Consider the following 16,323-nt stretch of genomic DNA (forward strand, 5'->3'; position numbering starts at 1 on the left):
CACAAGGTCTCATCTCATTTCCTCCATTGTGTATGTTTTCTGTCCATTAGCAGCATTACACAAAAACTACACAACCGATGTTCTGGAAACTTTCAGAAAGGTCGAGCCGAGGAAGAAGATTAATTTAAACTGGCAGAATTTCTTTTCCACTTTCTTAAGCATTGGACATTTTCTTTTAATTTCTTTTGTTAATTTCTCTAAATAATACAAAGATCTGATAGAAATATTAGGAAAAGGTAAAAATAAAGAAACACTATAAACACAATGAAATGTTCAACAAATAAATAATATATATGATGTGAATGCAACAATGATTGTTTTTTAATAAACCAGTGTTTCCATTATCGTATTGATTCCCTTCTCGTATTATGGTTTCCCTGGTTCCACAGGTCAGGAGCAGCTGGTCTGGCTCCTCCTCTTGTCTCTGAGGAATGTGTCCATGTGTCGGAGGAGGAGGTGAAGCAGACAGACGTTATCTCAGCCTCCATCTTTCTGTGCCTCTCGTCTCACCCCCGCTCTATTCCTGTGTCTATCAATCCTTCTCATCCCTGCTCTCTCCTTCTATTTATATCAATCTGGCAAACGCTCCCTCTCTCTCTCTCTCTCTCTCTCTCTCTCTCTCTCTCTCTCTCTCTCTCAGACCATCTCCCTCCACACTTTGTCTCATCATCTATTATCTCTGGAATATGATTCAGGTCACAGACAGAGTCTCCGCGCTGCAACAGCTCTTCAGAGAAAAGCCACAGAAAGGTTTAGAGAGACATCATTAGCTGCAGACAGAGCTGACATCAGTATTGGCTCTGGTATTGAGTGAGAGGAGAAGTGGCACCATTATACCTGTGTGTGTGTGTCTGTGTGTGTCTGTGAGTGCGTGTGTGTGCGTGTGTGTGACTGTGTGTGTGTGTCTGTGTGCGTGTGTGTGTGAGGGACTCTGAGCCTATTACATGTCTAACGCCTGACTTCACACACACCTTCCTTAATTTCACACTTAGTCACCCTGCAATCTCCCAGCACTCATTCAGGTCGTGCACACACGCACACGCATGCACACACACACAATCACACACACACAAACACACACGCACATACACACACGGTCTTCTTTCCAGTGGCTAGTCATCATTCAACTTAATGTTACCTTGATGCTGCACCACATACATGTTGCCGGCTGATTACTGTGTCTTGGTTTAAACTGAACGGAGGGTAGGGGGCGCCGAGGAGCAAAGAGTGAGATGAGACCATCGATATGAAAATAAAAACCTTTAAAGGCTCATTTATGTTCAACGTCAGATACGGGGGGGGGGGGGGGTTTAGAAAGAAGTAGCTAATAGTTCAGGTGAGACAAAGCCAGAAGTTTCTAAAGAGGGACTTTAGATAAGAGTATCAGCTTCAACTCAACCGATCAGCTAACGATAGAACATGTTAAAGAAACAATGGTTATTAAAACGTCGCCCTCCAGTGGCCATGCTGCTGTTGACTTGACTCTGCACTGCCCTCTAGTGGAAGCATCGCTCATGTACGTCAGCAGTGACAAGTGCAGCCCCCGGTTCTCACCTGTGTCCATCTGCCAGACGTAGACGGAGCCGTCGGAGCACCCCACCACCAGGTAGTCGTCTGCCGGGCGCCACTTGATGACCTGTATGGGGAAGAGGTGTCGCGACGCCAGCATGATGCACTTCCTCTCCCGGAGGCTCAGCAGGCCGACGGAGTGGTCGCTGGCCACCGAGCAGACGCAGTGCTGCACGCGGTTCTGCAGAGGAAACACAGAGCGTTGAGATCATCAAGGAATAAAGACGGAATGAGGACATGTCCCTTGTGTCTCCCGTGGTGAAAGACAAACAGGTCTCAGGGACGAACAGGGACGAGTGTCACACGTCTTACGCTGCAGTTTTCAGGAGGGATGATGAGCTGCGTGATTTCCCCCCCGTGGACACAGAAGATGTGTTTCATCTCCCCGGTGAAAATGTCCCAGACGATGACGGAGAAGTCCACGCCCCCGGACACCAGGGAGCGCTGGTCGTAGCGGGGGGAGATCTGGTACGGGTACAGGACGCAGGTCACCTTGTTCCGGTGACCTCGCAGGGTGCGATGGGGCGGCCAGCCTGTGGGACAGACGCACACAATGGACACAATGGACACGAGACACTGAAACAACATGTTTTGTGACAACTAAAGTCTAGCGGTTGATAGTAAAGCTTTATTTCCCTGGACGTCCCTCCCCCCCCTCACCTCTGCGGAGCATGTGCTCCCCCTGCAGCAGCTGGACGATGGCGGTCTGAGTGGCAGGAACCAGGATGATGCTGCCGTCCTCTCTGCCGCAGACCATCCGGCCCTGAGACGGGATGTACACGCTCGCCGTCACCTGGGGACAGACACACACAGCGAGGGAGCAACAATTATACCAAAAGCTTTAGGAACCAACTGTAATTAAATGTAAATTGATTGTAATTCCCTTGTTTCCAGTATTGATTCGATGAAGTCATGAATTTACCTTGATGGGTTCTTCTTTGCCGGGCAGGACACTGAGCTGGTCGATGATCCCGGCAGACACGGGGGTCAACTTATCAAACGCCTCCTGGAGACTGACGCTGGACGACACCTGCAGCTCTGCAGCCAGAAGAAGAGACGATCAAACCAGGGACAAGTCTCTAAGTAAGACTTTCATCAATACAAATTAAATCAGAGGACTCACGCAAATGTGAAATATCAATGAGTGTGAATCTATTTCCCCCCAAGCCTTCATTTTCCTATAATTGTCGTTACAGACATTGGCCACTAGATGTCCCACTTTTACCACCACGTCCATAAGGAATTAGCTTCTCATCTTACAGAGTGTTTGTTCAGCTCTGTGATGTCCCGGCGTCCTTACCCGCGGCGGTGGACAGCGGCTGCAGGGGCGAGGTCTCCGGGATGCTCCACATGGAGAGCCGGCCGGCCGAGTCCCCCTGGATCAGCAGCTTGTGGAAGGGCTCCCGCCGGCCGAAGAAGAACCGAGTCACGGGAGGACAGATCAAAAGCTGCAGGACGACAAACACGGACGTCAACAACTGAACACCAGAGATCTCTCTCTCTTTAGGAACTAGAACAGTTTAAAACCCCAAAACACTTTAACTCAGTAGATGGGAAGAAAACTACAAGTGGATATTTTTGACTTTTTGATGCCGGGTTGATTTTGTACGCCTGAGGTCCACGAGGGCCCGAAGTGTTTAGTTCTGTTCTCTGGACGTCTTAGTAAAAAAAATCACAAACAACAACACACAGCAAACTGTGGGAATCAGGACCAAACAGCTCAGACTCCTCTGGACCTCCGGCTCATGTGACTGACATCATCGGTCACATGACTCTCACCACGTGTCCCTTCAGATCAGGTGACTTACATCGTCCACTAACAGGTGAGTTCCCCTGGGCTGAGGTGAGACGTCCGTCCACTGAAGGAGATCATGGACTGAATCAAGAGCCATAGACGGTTGTGTCAGATCTATGGCTCTGGATAAATGAGAGCCTGACGGGAAACTCACCGGGGGGGCGGGGGGGGGGGGGGGGGGGGGCACTGAGAAATATGAGGACAGTTTTGTCAACAATCACCAAAACCTGGGCTGATTTGATTTTGTCTCGATACTTACGAGTCGAACATGCTGGCTTCATAAACGTATGATTTACATCTCAACATTTAAAGAGAGTCAAACATGATCAGAGGTCAATGGAGGAGATGGGAGGAGGGAAGCAGAGACCATTCAAACTGGGGATGGTTCCCAGTCGTCACTGGGAGAGAAACTCATAACAAGAGGAAACGTAAATGTGTATTTGCTTTGAAGGCCACGGGAAGTAAAGTTAAAACTGTTCATTCATCAATAATTATATTCAAATGTGATCAAAACCAGCTCTTCTCTTATTTACACCTCTCAAGTAAAGAACTGGTTCTATAAACTGTTAATGGGAATGTCACATGTCAGGAGATGTGAGCGCTGACTAACTGCTGATGGTTCAGAAAGACTAACCCCACCCGGCTGGAAGACAAACAAGGAACAAACAAACGCAAAGAAAACCTCACACACAGAAACACCAGGTCCTCGTCTCCTCTGAATCCAGCGCTACAGGTCAGACACTTCAGAATGTGTCAGGATCATAAGCAGTGAACAATAAATGTGTAAAATGTGAAGATGATCTAAAATATCTCAGCGGGTCGTTGTTGTGGTTAAGAAGCAGCTCGGGGACTTTCATGCATCTTCATCGGTATGAAGGCAGATGAGGAGGGTGATGGTGCTTTTGGAGGAGGAGCTTTGTTTTAGTGGGAAGAGAGAATGAGGCCAGGTGAACCAGAATGAGTTCAGTCCGTCAGTCAGGCAGGAAGGAAGGAAAACACGGAGCGGAGCAAACAGAACTCTTCACTGTCGTCCACTCAGCGGCTCCGATTCCATCCCAACACTTTCCCTCAGACTCCTGAACAAGCTGTTAGGTTATGACCTGTAATCTGAAGAGAGTCCTGAGGCTTTTCCTCTGAACCCATCGGTCACAGCGGTGTTTGGAGACAGTGAACCTGACACCACATCTCGTCATAGTAAAGAAAACCAAGATAAAAGGTTCTGGATCCGCCCGTTAACACTGAAAAAGTCTAATAGATCATCATTGGGTCGTGTCCCCTCATTCACGACATATCAGTGATGAGTTCAGTCATTTTTAAATAATCGTTCTAATTAAAATGATTCTGGACGTTCACCAGCAGATAAAAGTCGAGTTAGTTTAAGATGTTAACTAATCAGTTAATTACTGAATTTATCGTTGGACATTTGTTTATGTTGACCAGAAATACATAGAAGTAAAAAGCAGGAGGTCCAATTCCTCTCATTTATAGATTAGACTTAATTTCATTTCCAGATGTAAAACCTCCAGACATTGGCTAATAAGTCTGGTTTATGATTTAATGCATTAAGACTGATTCTCAGAGTTCTTCTGCTCTCAGCTGTCAGGACGAACTCAGCTGTCTGGTGTTTGATGCTCCAGGTGCAGAGTGAGGATGAGCCACTGAGTGGACGTCAGGGTTTCACTTCTCACAGTTTGCTCCTCTCGTCTACTCGTCACTTTCTGGCTGAGCTGCAAAGTCACAGTTCAGATAAAACTGATTAACTGTTAAATTAGAACATGTACCTCACTGAATCCACTGGAATGAAATGACTAATTCAATTCACATTATCTATGATATGCGTTTAGATCATCAGTTTTATGAAAAATAAACATTTTGTATTTAACTGGTTTAAACGTGTTAAACCAGTGATGTGGTAGAAATGTTGCAGTAAATCAATCTGAAACCATTTCACCTGGTTTTGTTTCTTTCAGACACCGATTGGCTTCAGTCTGGAATTAAACATCTTAATATTCTAAGCGTGTGACAGTGAAGTTGTAATAACTGTGATCAGCAGCTCAGCCGTGAACGTGAAAACCTTTTTCTTCCACTCGTTGTTTTTCAGAATGCATTCTCTGGGGCTTACTGGTGCCTCTAGAGGCTGGTGACGGTATAGCGGCTCTGGGGTGTAGAGCTCCAAGTCGCACCCGCTGGCCGGGAGGCACATCACCTCCACCACCTCCTCCTCCTCCTCACCTCCTTCTCCTCCTTCCTTCTGAGAGGAGCGAGGAGGTCGAGGGAGGATATTACAAAAGGAACAAAAATAAAGAAAAGGGCACAGATGACAAAGTAATACCTACAAGACAATAAATTATAAATACACACAGGACAAGATACTGAGGGACCGAAATTATAAATAGACACAAAACATCAGGGGTCAGGTTCACACACATGGATTAAACCCAAACCTTCGAGAATCAGAACCTACAGATTAGTTTGAGTCAGTAGGAGCAGTAAAGATCTGAAGGTTGGAGGTTTTATTTTTAGAATTAAATCAAACCTGATATTGAAATAATGGCGTCGAATGAAAGATGTGTTGAATCCCAACAGACAGAGACTTTCAGGAGGTTTCAACACAATCAAGTTTCACAAGTGAAGAAATAAAGAGACAGACAGAAATGAATGAAGCGAGTTTGAATAAGAGCTTCTCTCCCTGGAGAACCGGGCTTCAGCTTCTTCAATGAGTAGAAGAATCACAGAGAAGTGGCCGAGGCATGAAAGCTCCTGTCACCATTTTGAAAAGCAGGTCGTTGATCACACATCCAAAGTGAAACCAGCTCTGAAGTCGAACGACAACTTCTCCGACACGTGAGCTTTAAATCGTCACCAGGTTTGAATCCATGTGTCTGAAGCGAGTCCTGATCATAACGGATCAGTGCAGACGAAACACAAATACACAGCCGACACAGAAACACGACTACACACATCTACCTGAACACAATGTTCACTGCAGCGGATCACAGAAAGAATCCTGACGGGTTCATTCGGATCATCTCCGTGACTTTCCAGCGTTTTCTGCTGTAATGAACTTTTTCTATGTGTGTAAAACTACAAGTTTTCATGTTTTGTGTGTTTTTCTATCTGCCTGTAAATTCAAACAGAGAGTAAACTGACATATTGTTTAGTCCCAGGTTCACACAACAGCTCAGAGTGTGTAACTCTGAGCTGTTGTGTGTTTTCAATGACGTCAGAACTACTTCACGTCTCCAGACTTTGACAACAGATCATTTGCTTCTGCTTCTCTGTGTTTACCTGGAAGTGGATTATTCAGAAATAGAGCAGATAAAACTGAAAACGTGCACCGAAATAAATTAATATATATTTGTGTTGTTGTTGTCGTGAGTGTTCAAGTCTTTAATCCTCTTTAATAAGAGACTATTGCTGTTACTGTTACACCAAAATTACAAAAGCTTTGTTTATAACATTTCTGCTGGTCATTGCAATGTGGTAAAAACCCATTGACCACCAGTTCCTTTATCCAGTTTCAGTATCCACTAACCAGTCGATGACAGTTTCAGTTTCCCATCTCTTCACACTGACCTGTTTGTCTGAGCGGCTGGCGATGCTGTAGACCAGAGGAGGGATGGAACCTTCTTTAGTTTTACCAACATCACTGCGGAAGTGTTCGCTCGCAGGCAGACAACTGGGTAACACACAAACACACAAACTCAGGGCACAAATCTGACCATGACGGTGGATCTGTGGACGTCCTCCACTGTGTGGACGACGTCAGGAGATCCCGAGCGGGGACATGAGACCCGGAGGAGACAGTTTCAAGGCCTGAGGTTTACCTGGGGGGCAGCTTGTAGATGTAGCTGCAGCCGTCTTCGGTCCAGATGATGACTTTGTCTGCAGCGATGAATTCTCCTCCGGTCCAGGCCTGGTCCGTGTCACTGGGCACCGAGCAGAGCAGCGAGTAGTCACCTGCATCAAACACCTGAGACAAACACAGAGTTATGGATGAAACCTGCAGGTCGGGTCAGGTCGGGTCGGGTCAGGTCGGGTCGGTCTGATCTCTTACCCTCCAGTACTTGGAGCAGACGACCAGCAGGCTGCTCTGTGTGAAGGTGCAGAAGGAGATGCTCTGACAGCCCTGACAGTAGATGGGTTTAGATTCTTCTTCAAACACTGGGTCCAGGTCCTGAACACACAGACACACGAGTTATAGGGTCTGAGCTGATACACACAATCGAAGATGAGACCTGTGGGGGAAACAACTAAGTACTGAGAGATCGGCTGACAGAGGTTTTGTTCTATTTACACAGGTCTATTGAATTTTGTGTAATGTACTAGAAAACATTGTCATCCCATTGTACAGCTCGGAAAAAGAGACTGATCAAACTGATGAAGAAGAAGAAGAAGAGGAAGAGGAAGATGATGGAGGAGGATTAGGAGGAATCTAGAGAAGGTGTTTGATTGTGTTTGATTGTTTTCATCTTCATCAACAGATGTTGAACATCGTGAGGACTGAGGAAACGACTGCTTCCTGTGGTTACTGGTGAACATCTGCTACATTTATATTTCTGTATATTTCAGCTCCTCCTGATCGTTATCTGCTCAATAAGATTTCAACGCTTCATGTGAACAGTGTTTTCAGAAAGGTCGTTTCCACAGACGTCCGACTCGAGGCTGGTTCATCACAGACAGTGGTGTACCTGCATCCTGCTGACCTCAGCTGTGATGATCCAGACCTTCAGAATCCCAGTGACTGACACCGCCACCACTGTGTCCTCTACAGAGACAGAGACAGCAGATTAACATCAGGGTCGTGAAACTGATGAAACACACGTCTGCCCAGCAGCAGGTAACAGCTCCACCCCCCCCCCCCCCCCCGCCCGGGTCTCTCACCTTGTGTGCGGTGAGATCGGATGATGCTCATGGAGCTGATCCAATCAGGAGAGATCTTAGACACCAGCGAGTACAGGACCTCCAGGCTGGTGGCGTCCACCACAAGGATTTCTGGGTAATGGCCGTTGCAAAGCAGACGTCCCTCCCTTTGAGTGTTGATGGTGAACTGATAGAACTGGAGAAGCACGGAGGACAAAGAGGGAGACACAAACAGATGAGGAGAGACGACAACAAGACCAGAACAGAGACAATATTGTGATCAACTAAAACATATTTGAATCTCTTATATTATAGAACTTACAGGCGGGTGTGTGTGTGTGTGTCTGTGTGTGTGTGTATGTGTGTGTGTGTGTCTTACTTGTATGCCAGTGTGAGCGCAGGCCAGCTTGGTGAACTCAATACAGCGTCCATCGTTCACATCCCATAAACACATCTCCCTGAAACATGAGTGAAGTGAGTTTAGACATAATTAAGCAAAGAATGGTCGAAAGTTTAACATTCACTGTGTTTGTGTGTGTGTGTGTATGTGTGTGTGTGTGTGTTACATGTACTCACCCACTCTCTGATGCACTGACAATATACTGCTTGTCACTGCACGTGCTGGCTTTAGCAAGACAGGTGATAGAAGCCGTGTGTCCAAACAACATGGCTCTGGGACAAATCTGTGGGAGACATGTTTAGTAAGAAGATGAGAAGCCAAATAAACGAGAGATGACGTCACAGATTGATGACAAACACACAAACAGCATCATCATCATCTTCATCAAACAGCATCATCTTCATCAAACAGCATCATCTTCATCAAACAGCATCATGTTCATCAAACAGCACCTCCAGCTCAGGTGTCATGTCCCACAGGCAGATCTGTCCATCATGGCAGCCGGTGATGATGGTGCTGAAGTCGTCCATCACCAGCAGGCTGCTGATGCAGTGGGTGGGCGCCGTGCGGCCCCAGAGCACTATGGGTAGAACCAGGCTGTTCCCCGACATTATTGTGATGCGTCTGTAAAGGAGAGAGAGGGAGTTAAAAGGAAAGCGATCAGGGGTGTGACATGAAACTCAACAATTCTATAAATGTGTGTTTGTTTCAGCTTCATCGCCCACATGACTCTTAAAGGACAGATGGTGGAAGGAAGGGAGGATTTCTAAACAGCATCATCAGTTTATATATTTCAACATAATGTATACTGTACATAAAACCTTTAATAAACTGTCCAGGGACCACAGTCATTTCGCTGCGGATCCCTTACGATAAACAAACACATAGTTGTGTTGTGTTGTGTCGCGGCGGCGGACCAACAAACACACAGTCACCGCGGAATCGGACAGATCCCAGATCAGATCCCAGTCAATCATCTCTAATCATCACATCAACACATCCTCTGCTACAGTTGACTGATTCACCTTGAAGCTGGAGATTGCTAACATCAACCACAACCGGAAACACAGACACGGGAGCGAAACCCGCAACCTGACCGAATCCCAGTGACAATCCTGACACAAGATATTTAATAATAAAGATGAATCAGATGTGACAGGACATGTTTGACGTGCATCTGCATCTGCAATGTCGCGACTTCCGGGGTTAGCATGGCGGCTAACGGGATGAAACCGGAGGAAACTCACCAGAATAAAGGTCCTACTGAAACATGTCCCTCTGCCGGAGCAGCTGATGATGAACGTTTCCTCCCGAGATGAAGTGAAACGCGTGTTTTCCTCCGGTTCGCTCGGTTTTCAGCCGCTGATCCGAAAACAAGCCGATCACAGTCTGATCACGTGACAACCGACCGCTGCATCCGCTCGGACGCCTTCACAATAAAAACGATGTAGTCATTTATTTATTGTATTTACTTAGCGAAAACATTTGTTTAGAAATATAAACCTTAGACGGATATCACGTATCAAAGAGGACATCAGTGTTTATACAGTGAGAGACGAGAAAATAGAAAGACCAAGAACAGTACAAAATTATTCTAAGTTAAAATTCTGTTTTCAAAATGTAAACAGGTAAAAAAACTTGATTATATAATATTCTACGTTTGAAAAACATCAGTTATTACTTTACTTGTGACGTTATATCTCAAGTTGCCATTTCATCAAGTTATTTTTCATTTTAAAATCATAATAACAAAAACATTTAAATTAGACCGGAAGTTGTGTTTGTTGTTGCCGGATGTGCGTGCTCTCCCGCTTGACTCTGGCTTCCTGATGGCGTCTCTGCACGTGTTCGTGGATTCACTGAGGATTTGTGTTGTTTTCTCGTCCCTTGTGTGTTGTTGAGTGTCGCCGCGCGTCAGTTGCTGTGGTCCGTCTGTAGTCGCAGCTTCCGAGTCCGTGTCACGATGATCGGAGGAAGAACTGATGGTTTAGTTAGTGCTAGCTAACAGCGGAGCTAACGTTAGCCTAGCCGCCGAACAACATGTCCAGACGTGTTTCCAGACACTGACAGCGACACGTGCACCACTAGTTAACCTGCTCGTTACTTTAACTAACCAGCACCATGGACCAGCGGTTCCCCCCGCAGCTGTTCCCCTCGTTTTACAACAGCGGACCTCCGGACAGTCTCCCGGAGCACTGCGCTGGAAACTGGGGATGCTACGACCGAGTGAGAGCTGAGGTGAGTCCGCTGAGAGGCGCCCACTGACGGGGAGCGACAGATTCAATCAGGGGAACCGATCCAGGATCCGGATTTAATCAAGTGTCAGAGGAGAGAAACCAGTTTGAATACATCCAATCAAACTTCTCAAAGCTCGTTGCTGCTCAGAACTTAAACCAATGGATTTATCCGGTGTCAATATTCACAGTAACCACGTGGAGATAAAAACACGGATTTATTCTGTCTGTGTTCAGTATTTTTGTTATTTATTATTATAAGACGATCGTGTTACTATTTACTGTGTTTATGTACGAGTGCACACACACACCGACACACACACACTCACACGTTCATCACCAGAAGTCATGTAACAAACCGACGTTCGTGTTGCTCTGAGACGCTTTTAGCTGTTCTAACATGTCACCTGTTCCGTGAAGTCACAGACTCTCTGGTTCTGCTGTTGTCTTTCAGGGCGGCTCTGGTCCTGTCTCCAACTGGACCTTCACACCGGGACACCAGGTCAGAGGGGAAACGTGGCGTCACACCGAGCCGGTACCGGTTCCCCTCCTGCCTCCGAAAAGAAGTGAGTCCCTGACAGACAGTTTTATTCCTCAGGCCTCAAACTGTTCACTTGAGATCAGGAGCAGTGAAGCAGCATTAATCTTTACATCTGTCTTTATGGTTTGTTTGTTTAAATTGATTATAGTAACAGTATTTTATTTCTCCAGCGTTCGTGTCGCATTCAAAGCCTCCAGATCCGCAGGACTTCAGAGAACACGTGAGTTCAACAGTTAAATAGATGAAGTGCTCGTCCTCTGTGGTTCAGAACCGATTGAACAGAACCGGACTGAATTCAGCTGGAGACTCAAATCTTTTCCTGATACTTTCTTATGTGTTGTGTGTTAAAGTTTGATTATGTTGTGTATTTAGATGCAGAACTTCTTCATGGATCACTCTCAGGACGCCTTCGGGTGCATGGGGGAGATTCTGAGTGAAAACTTCAACTTTCAAAACAGAAAGACAGAGGTGGGTCTCAGGTTAGCCTGTTATAGACCTGATTTAACAAGCAATTATAAATCTATAACTGACAGATTATTAACTTCTTTGAGGCAGTTAAACTGATATTATTAAACGATAAAGGTTTTGAATGAACCTGAGCTGGAGACACTCATTGATGTTTCATGTTGTCAGAATCTGAGCAGTCGTTTGCAGAGCAATCAGAACTCTGTGAACATGTGGATGGTGAAGAACGTCCTCGGCTCGCTGGACTTTAAAGTGTGAGTGAACCTGATCAGTGTGAAAGTGGATTTGGAATCAGATCAGATGTTGATGTTTTTTTATATATATATTTTTCTGTAATGTTGCATCTTCTCCTCAGATGTCACCGGACGTACCGCTCCCGGTCGCTGAACGGGCTCGGAGCGCTGCTGTCGGACGCGGTGCATTCGGTTCCTCCGGAGCTGTTGGGTTCTCTGCTGTACGAGGAGCTGACGGAGCAGAGAGAACGTATGTTGTTCTCCGAAGGGGCCACAGGTGGCGCTCTGGCCTTCATCCCCTTCTCTGAGGGGAGCAGCTCCCAGCGCGGCTGCCTCCTCTACCCAGGAAACCAGGGCCAGAACCAGCTCAGTATCCTGACATCAGACTGAAGCAGGTTATTGACATGATGAAGTGAGTCTTCTGATGTTCTAATGTCAAGAAGCAAAGTGGGTCTGGTTCTTAACGCAGTACCTCAGACTTCCACAATGTGGAGCTGCAGCACCACAGAGGAGGTTCCTCTGTTCTGACGCCCAGCGTGGACGACCCGGTCAGGTTCCATCTGAAAGGTCCGATCAGGCAGATCAGCTCCGCCTCGCTCTTCAACAACTGTAAGAATCAATCGATTACTTTAGACAATAAGATGAATTCATGTTGTCGTCACAGAGTTGTCATCCCGTGTGTCGGCTGCAGGTTGTGTTGCCGTGCGGTCCGATCACCTGTGTGGAGTTTGGAGGTTCAGCGAAGGAACCGATCCTCGTCTGCTTCAGGTCGTCAGCACCACAGAGGTCGCGACCTGCGTCAGCGCCAGGTCAGTGATCGTCACAGAGGAGCGTTTCATTTGAGGCACAGGCACTAGAATAACGTTCCCCCCCGCTGTGTGTGGTCAGTCCTCATGTTTTAGGTGAAGTCCTGGTGGCGAGTGAGAGCGGAGTAGTGAACCTCTGGGCTGTTGGCAAAGGGTGAGAGAGTTTTTAAAACGACGGTTCCGACAGTTTGAGGTTTAATCTGCTCAAAGTCAAACAGACGTTAACGTGAGGTTCTGTCCCTCCAGGATGCTGAAGGTGCGGGAGGAGGAAACCAACCTCTACTTCAATGCCAAGTCCTCGTGGAGATGGTGCGAGTTCTCCGCCCACCCCCGGGTGATGCTGTACGCAGACAGGACGGGGGTGGAGCTCACAGACATCAGGGTGAGACCAGAGGATGTGGATCACATGGTGGCTGCTTTACTCAGTGTTTGAAGATGGATGATGCAGCAATAATTTAAAGACCACACTTCCTCCTGGTTCCTTCCATCTCCTCTTCCCTCCTTGTTTTCACTCCCTCTGTCCTTCATAACCTGTTCCCTCTCCTCTTCCCTCCTTCCAGTCGAGTCCCGCCAGAGGCCACACCCTGTTTCGCATCAGCAGCACCTCAGCGTGTCGGAGCGGAGAGAGACTCATCCTGTCCAGATATCTGGGAGACGCCCACTCCTTCCACCACCTCATCACCACTCAGGTACACGAGGGATCAAATAAACTATTTACACATTAGACAAACACATAGATATGACACGGAGCTTTATTTAAACTCTAATGGATCCGAAAGTGTCTAAATAAGATGAGCAATAAATAATAATCAGTCTTCAGTTCAGTGAGCGTCTTCATGAGCTCGACAAACGCCACCAACACCTGATCTCATATCAGTTTGTCCATCATTGAAACTCGTGAGCTGTTTCCTCTCCGCCCCCCCGTCAGTTCTCGGCCTACGTCGTGGACGAGCGCTTCCCCAGCGTGCCCATGCTCAAGTGGGATCACATGATGGAGTCCGCGCCCTTGTTCTGTCACGTCCTCCCTGGCTCCGCCTCCTCCGGTTCGGTAGTGGGCGGGGATAGAACCACCAAGGTGGTGCTGGGCTCCTACAGTTCCCAGGAAATCACCATGCTGCAGTACTCAGGTCAGTCAACAGGGGGTGGTGTGATGAGCACAATACATTCTGTTCTGTATTGAGCTTCCTGTTCTGCTCTAACGTTCTGCATGTGGCTGTTTGCTCAGGCGGTCGAGTCGAGGCCTGTTTCAGTCGAGGTCCTCCTCAGGCTCTGCACAGACCCAGAGAGAGTCTGAAGCTCCTCCCCGTCCAGATCCCTCACCGCCTGGACACCGCCACCAACCGACTGTCCTCGCCTGCTGCAGGTGCGTGAGGACGAGGAGACACGGCGCGTGCTTTCAGTTAAAGTCCTACATGTACGATGGGAATCATGTTGTGTTGTGTGTTGTCAGGTCTGACTTGTGTCCAGAAGAAAGGAGCAGAGGAGTGTGTCTGTGTGGTTCAGCTCACAGAGGCCGGAGATCTCTTCTACCAGATCCTGGAGCCGGATCGTCCAGACGCTGAGACGTCTCGACCTCCGGCGGCAGAGACGCTGCCTCCAGAGAGAGAAGCAGCAGAACATCTCTCACAGGATTCTCAGCTTGTTGTGACGGACACGTCGAGTGATGGGGAGATGATCGGACCCACCCAGGCTGCGCCGAGGTTCGTGGCTGAGACACCGGAGAGGGAGCAGCTGTCTGACTCGGAGGATTCCCAGCGGGGACAGACCAGTCGATGGGTGAGGCAGCTGGGGCTCAACGTGATTGTTAACGATGATCCTGAGCCGCATCCCGGGGGCGAGTTGGACGGAGCAGGGACAGACGCAGCTGAAGCCGGTAAAGAGCCCAGCGGTGCGGAGGAGCCGCTCTGCAGCTCCACAAGCTCGATTCCCGTGGTTCCGCCTGAGGAGACGCCTGACGTGAAGCTCAGCAAAGACGTTCTCGCCACATGGAAACGCTGGCTCCAGAAACTGATGAAGAAGAGCTGTGGAAAGAGGCCCCACCCACATCTGCTACATTTCACAAACAGTACTGAGCGTCTCCTCCACCTGCCCGTGGAGGGGGGGGCGGGGGATCCTTCAGAGGAGGAGCGTGTGCAGAGCCTGAGGAGGGATCTGAGAGTCTGCATGTCCAAGCGCTCGCTGCTGCTTCACGACACCGTGTCCCTCGCCGCTCCGGACGCCGTGCCGCTGCCCAACGTGGTGGACACCGGGGCCTGGAAGGATGAGCTCAGCCAGCGCCTCACGCTCTCGTGGCAGGGCGAGGACGCGTGGCGGGCGTGGTGGGAGGACAAGCTGGGGCTCAACAAGGAGGAGAAGGTGAAGGCTCTGAGGAGGAAGAGGAGGAGGGAGAAGGCGGTGAAGCGAGCCTCCAGCCAGCGCCTGGAGCTGTCGGGGAGCTTCTGCTCCTCCGTCAGCTACCAGGACCTGGGGGGCTTCTCCGACTCATGTGGCTGGTCCTCTGCAGCGAGCCAGGGGGCGGGGTCAGACAGCGAAGGGATGATGTCACAGTCCCAGTCTGAGCTGCCGGGAGCCAGGTCCCCCTCCACCATGATATGTGAAACCCCAGTTCCCACGCCAGCCACCACACCTGCGAGAGGCAGACCAGTTGACCAGCGGACTCCCAGCAGCTCCTGCCTCCGCTCCCTGTCGCAGAAACCAGAGGTCACGTCGGCCAGTCTGAAGAGGAGCAGGCGTCCATCAGGGGACGACCTCTTCACTCCACAGGTGAGAACCGTCCTGAAGGAGGAGAGCGGCCTGCCGTCCCCTCGGAGGACGCCGCGGGCGGATCTGTCCAGGGAGGACTTTCACTGGTCGGGTTTCTCCCAGTCGCTGTCCCAGGGCTCCCAGGCTCGACCGGGGCTGTCCCAGTCATCGCAGGCCTCTCAGAAGAAGAAGAAGTCACGAATGGGATTCTGATGGATTTGGATTTTCCTTTTGAAATGAAAAAGACGGTTTCTGGGGGTTTTGGCTTTGTTTTGGATCTACACTGGTTTTTATTCTGGATTAACTCTGGATCCCTGAAGAAGACCTGAGGCTGAAGGAGGCTGAGTTTGAGGAGTGAGTGGAATTTATTTGATTTGATTTGTGCTCATGGCTTTTGTTTGCTTGGGTGATTGTGTGTTTGTACGCATGTGTGTGTGTGTGTGAGAGATCATTTTTTCCTCGATTCAACAGCAGAACTTATTGATTTCACATCATTTCTTAATTCTCTGACTCACAAACCTGAAACAGCTCCTGCTTGTGCTCTGGTCTTTTGTTGCTTGGACAGATTTATTTCGCTCCAGCTTCAGCTCTTGTTCTGTTATTATTATATTGAAATACTCATTAAACTGTATGTAATTTTTTAATTATTAGAAAAACTCTACACAACATTATCTG

The 16,323-nt window shown here is 48.3% G+C and overlaps 2 protein-coding genes across 2 annotated transcripts in view; one reads left to right on the forward strand and one right to left on the reverse strand.

Annotated features, from left to right (window-relative positions):
- Positions 1–10,039, reverse strand: part of LOC128425199 (WD repeat-containing protein 7) — a 61,137-nt gene extending 51,098 nt beyond the window's left edge. Inside the window, exons 1-14 of the mRNA XM_053411731.1 lie at positions 9,875–10,039; positions 9,080–9,251; positions 8,804–8,910; positions 8,607–8,685; positions 8,249–8,423; positions 8,056–8,132; positions 7,422–7,541; positions 7,192–7,337; positions 6,941–7,043; positions 2,870–3,017; positions 2,492–2,607; positions 2,230–2,362; positions 1,882–2,102; positions 1,555–1,750 (exon numbers count right to left, since the gene is read on the reverse strand). Of these exons, the coding sequence (XP_053267706.1) occupies positions 1,555–1,750; positions 1,882–2,102; positions 2,230–2,362; positions 2,492–2,607; positions 2,870–3,017; positions 6,941–7,043; positions 7,192–7,337; positions 7,422–7,541; positions 8,056–8,132; positions 8,249–8,423; positions 8,607–8,685; positions 8,804–8,910; positions 9,080–9,238 (1,780 nt within the window). The 5' untranslated portion in view covers positions 9,239–9,251; positions 9,875–10,039. The remainder of the gene's footprint in view (positions 1–1,554; positions 1,751–1,881; positions 2,103–2,229; positions 2,363–2,491; positions 2,608–2,869; positions 3,018–6,940; positions 7,044–7,191; positions 7,338–7,421; positions 7,542–8,055; positions 8,133–8,248; positions 8,424–8,606; positions 8,686–8,803; positions 8,911–9,079; positions 9,252–9,874) is intronic.
- A 383-nt stretch (positions 10,040–10,422) lies between these two features.
- taf1c (TATA-box binding protein associated factor, RNA polymerase I subunit C) lies at positions 10,423–16,321 on the forward strand. The gene is made up of 14 exons (XM_053411720.1): positions 10,423–10,865; positions 11,316–11,427; positions 11,573–11,622; positions 11,775–11,870; positions 12,036–12,121; positions 12,223–12,470; positions 12,578–12,709; positions 12,792–12,909; positions 12,989–13,060; positions 13,153–13,288; positions 13,467–13,595; positions 13,835–14,033; positions 14,132–14,269; positions 14,357–16,321. Exons 1-14 carry the CDS (start codon positions 10,749–10,751, stop codon positions 15,859–15,861), a joined length of 3,138 nt encoding a protein of 1,045 aa, XP_053267695.1. The 5' UTR covers positions 10,423–10,748; the 3' UTR covers positions 15,862–16,321.
- Positions 16,322–16,323: the final 2 nt, after the last annotated feature.

This window comes from Pleuronectes platessa, chromosome 19 (genome assembly GCF_947347685.1).
Source record: "Pleuronectes platessa chromosome 19, fPlePla1.1, whole genome shotgun sequence".
NCBI lineage: Eukaryota > Metazoa > Chordata > Actinopteri > Pleuronectiformes > Pleuronectidae > Pleuronectes > Pleuronectes platessa.

What these genes read in the sequence shown, in the direction of transcription:
- taf1c (XM_053411720.1), top strand. Translation starts at nt 10,749, where the DNA reads ATGGACCAGCGGTTCCCCCCGCAGCTGTTCCCCTCGTTTTACAACAGC. An exon ending in TTCAAAACAGAAAGACAGAG is followed by an intron (nt 11,871 to 12,035) that starts GTGGGTCTCAGG and finishes TCATGTTGTCAG; the next exon opens with AATCTGAGCAGTCGTTTGCA. An exon ending in CTCTGGGCTGTTGGCAAAGG is followed by an intron (nt 13,061 to 13,152) that starts GTGAGAGAGTTT and finishes CTGTCCCTCCAG; the next exon opens with GATGCTGAAGGTGCGGGAGG.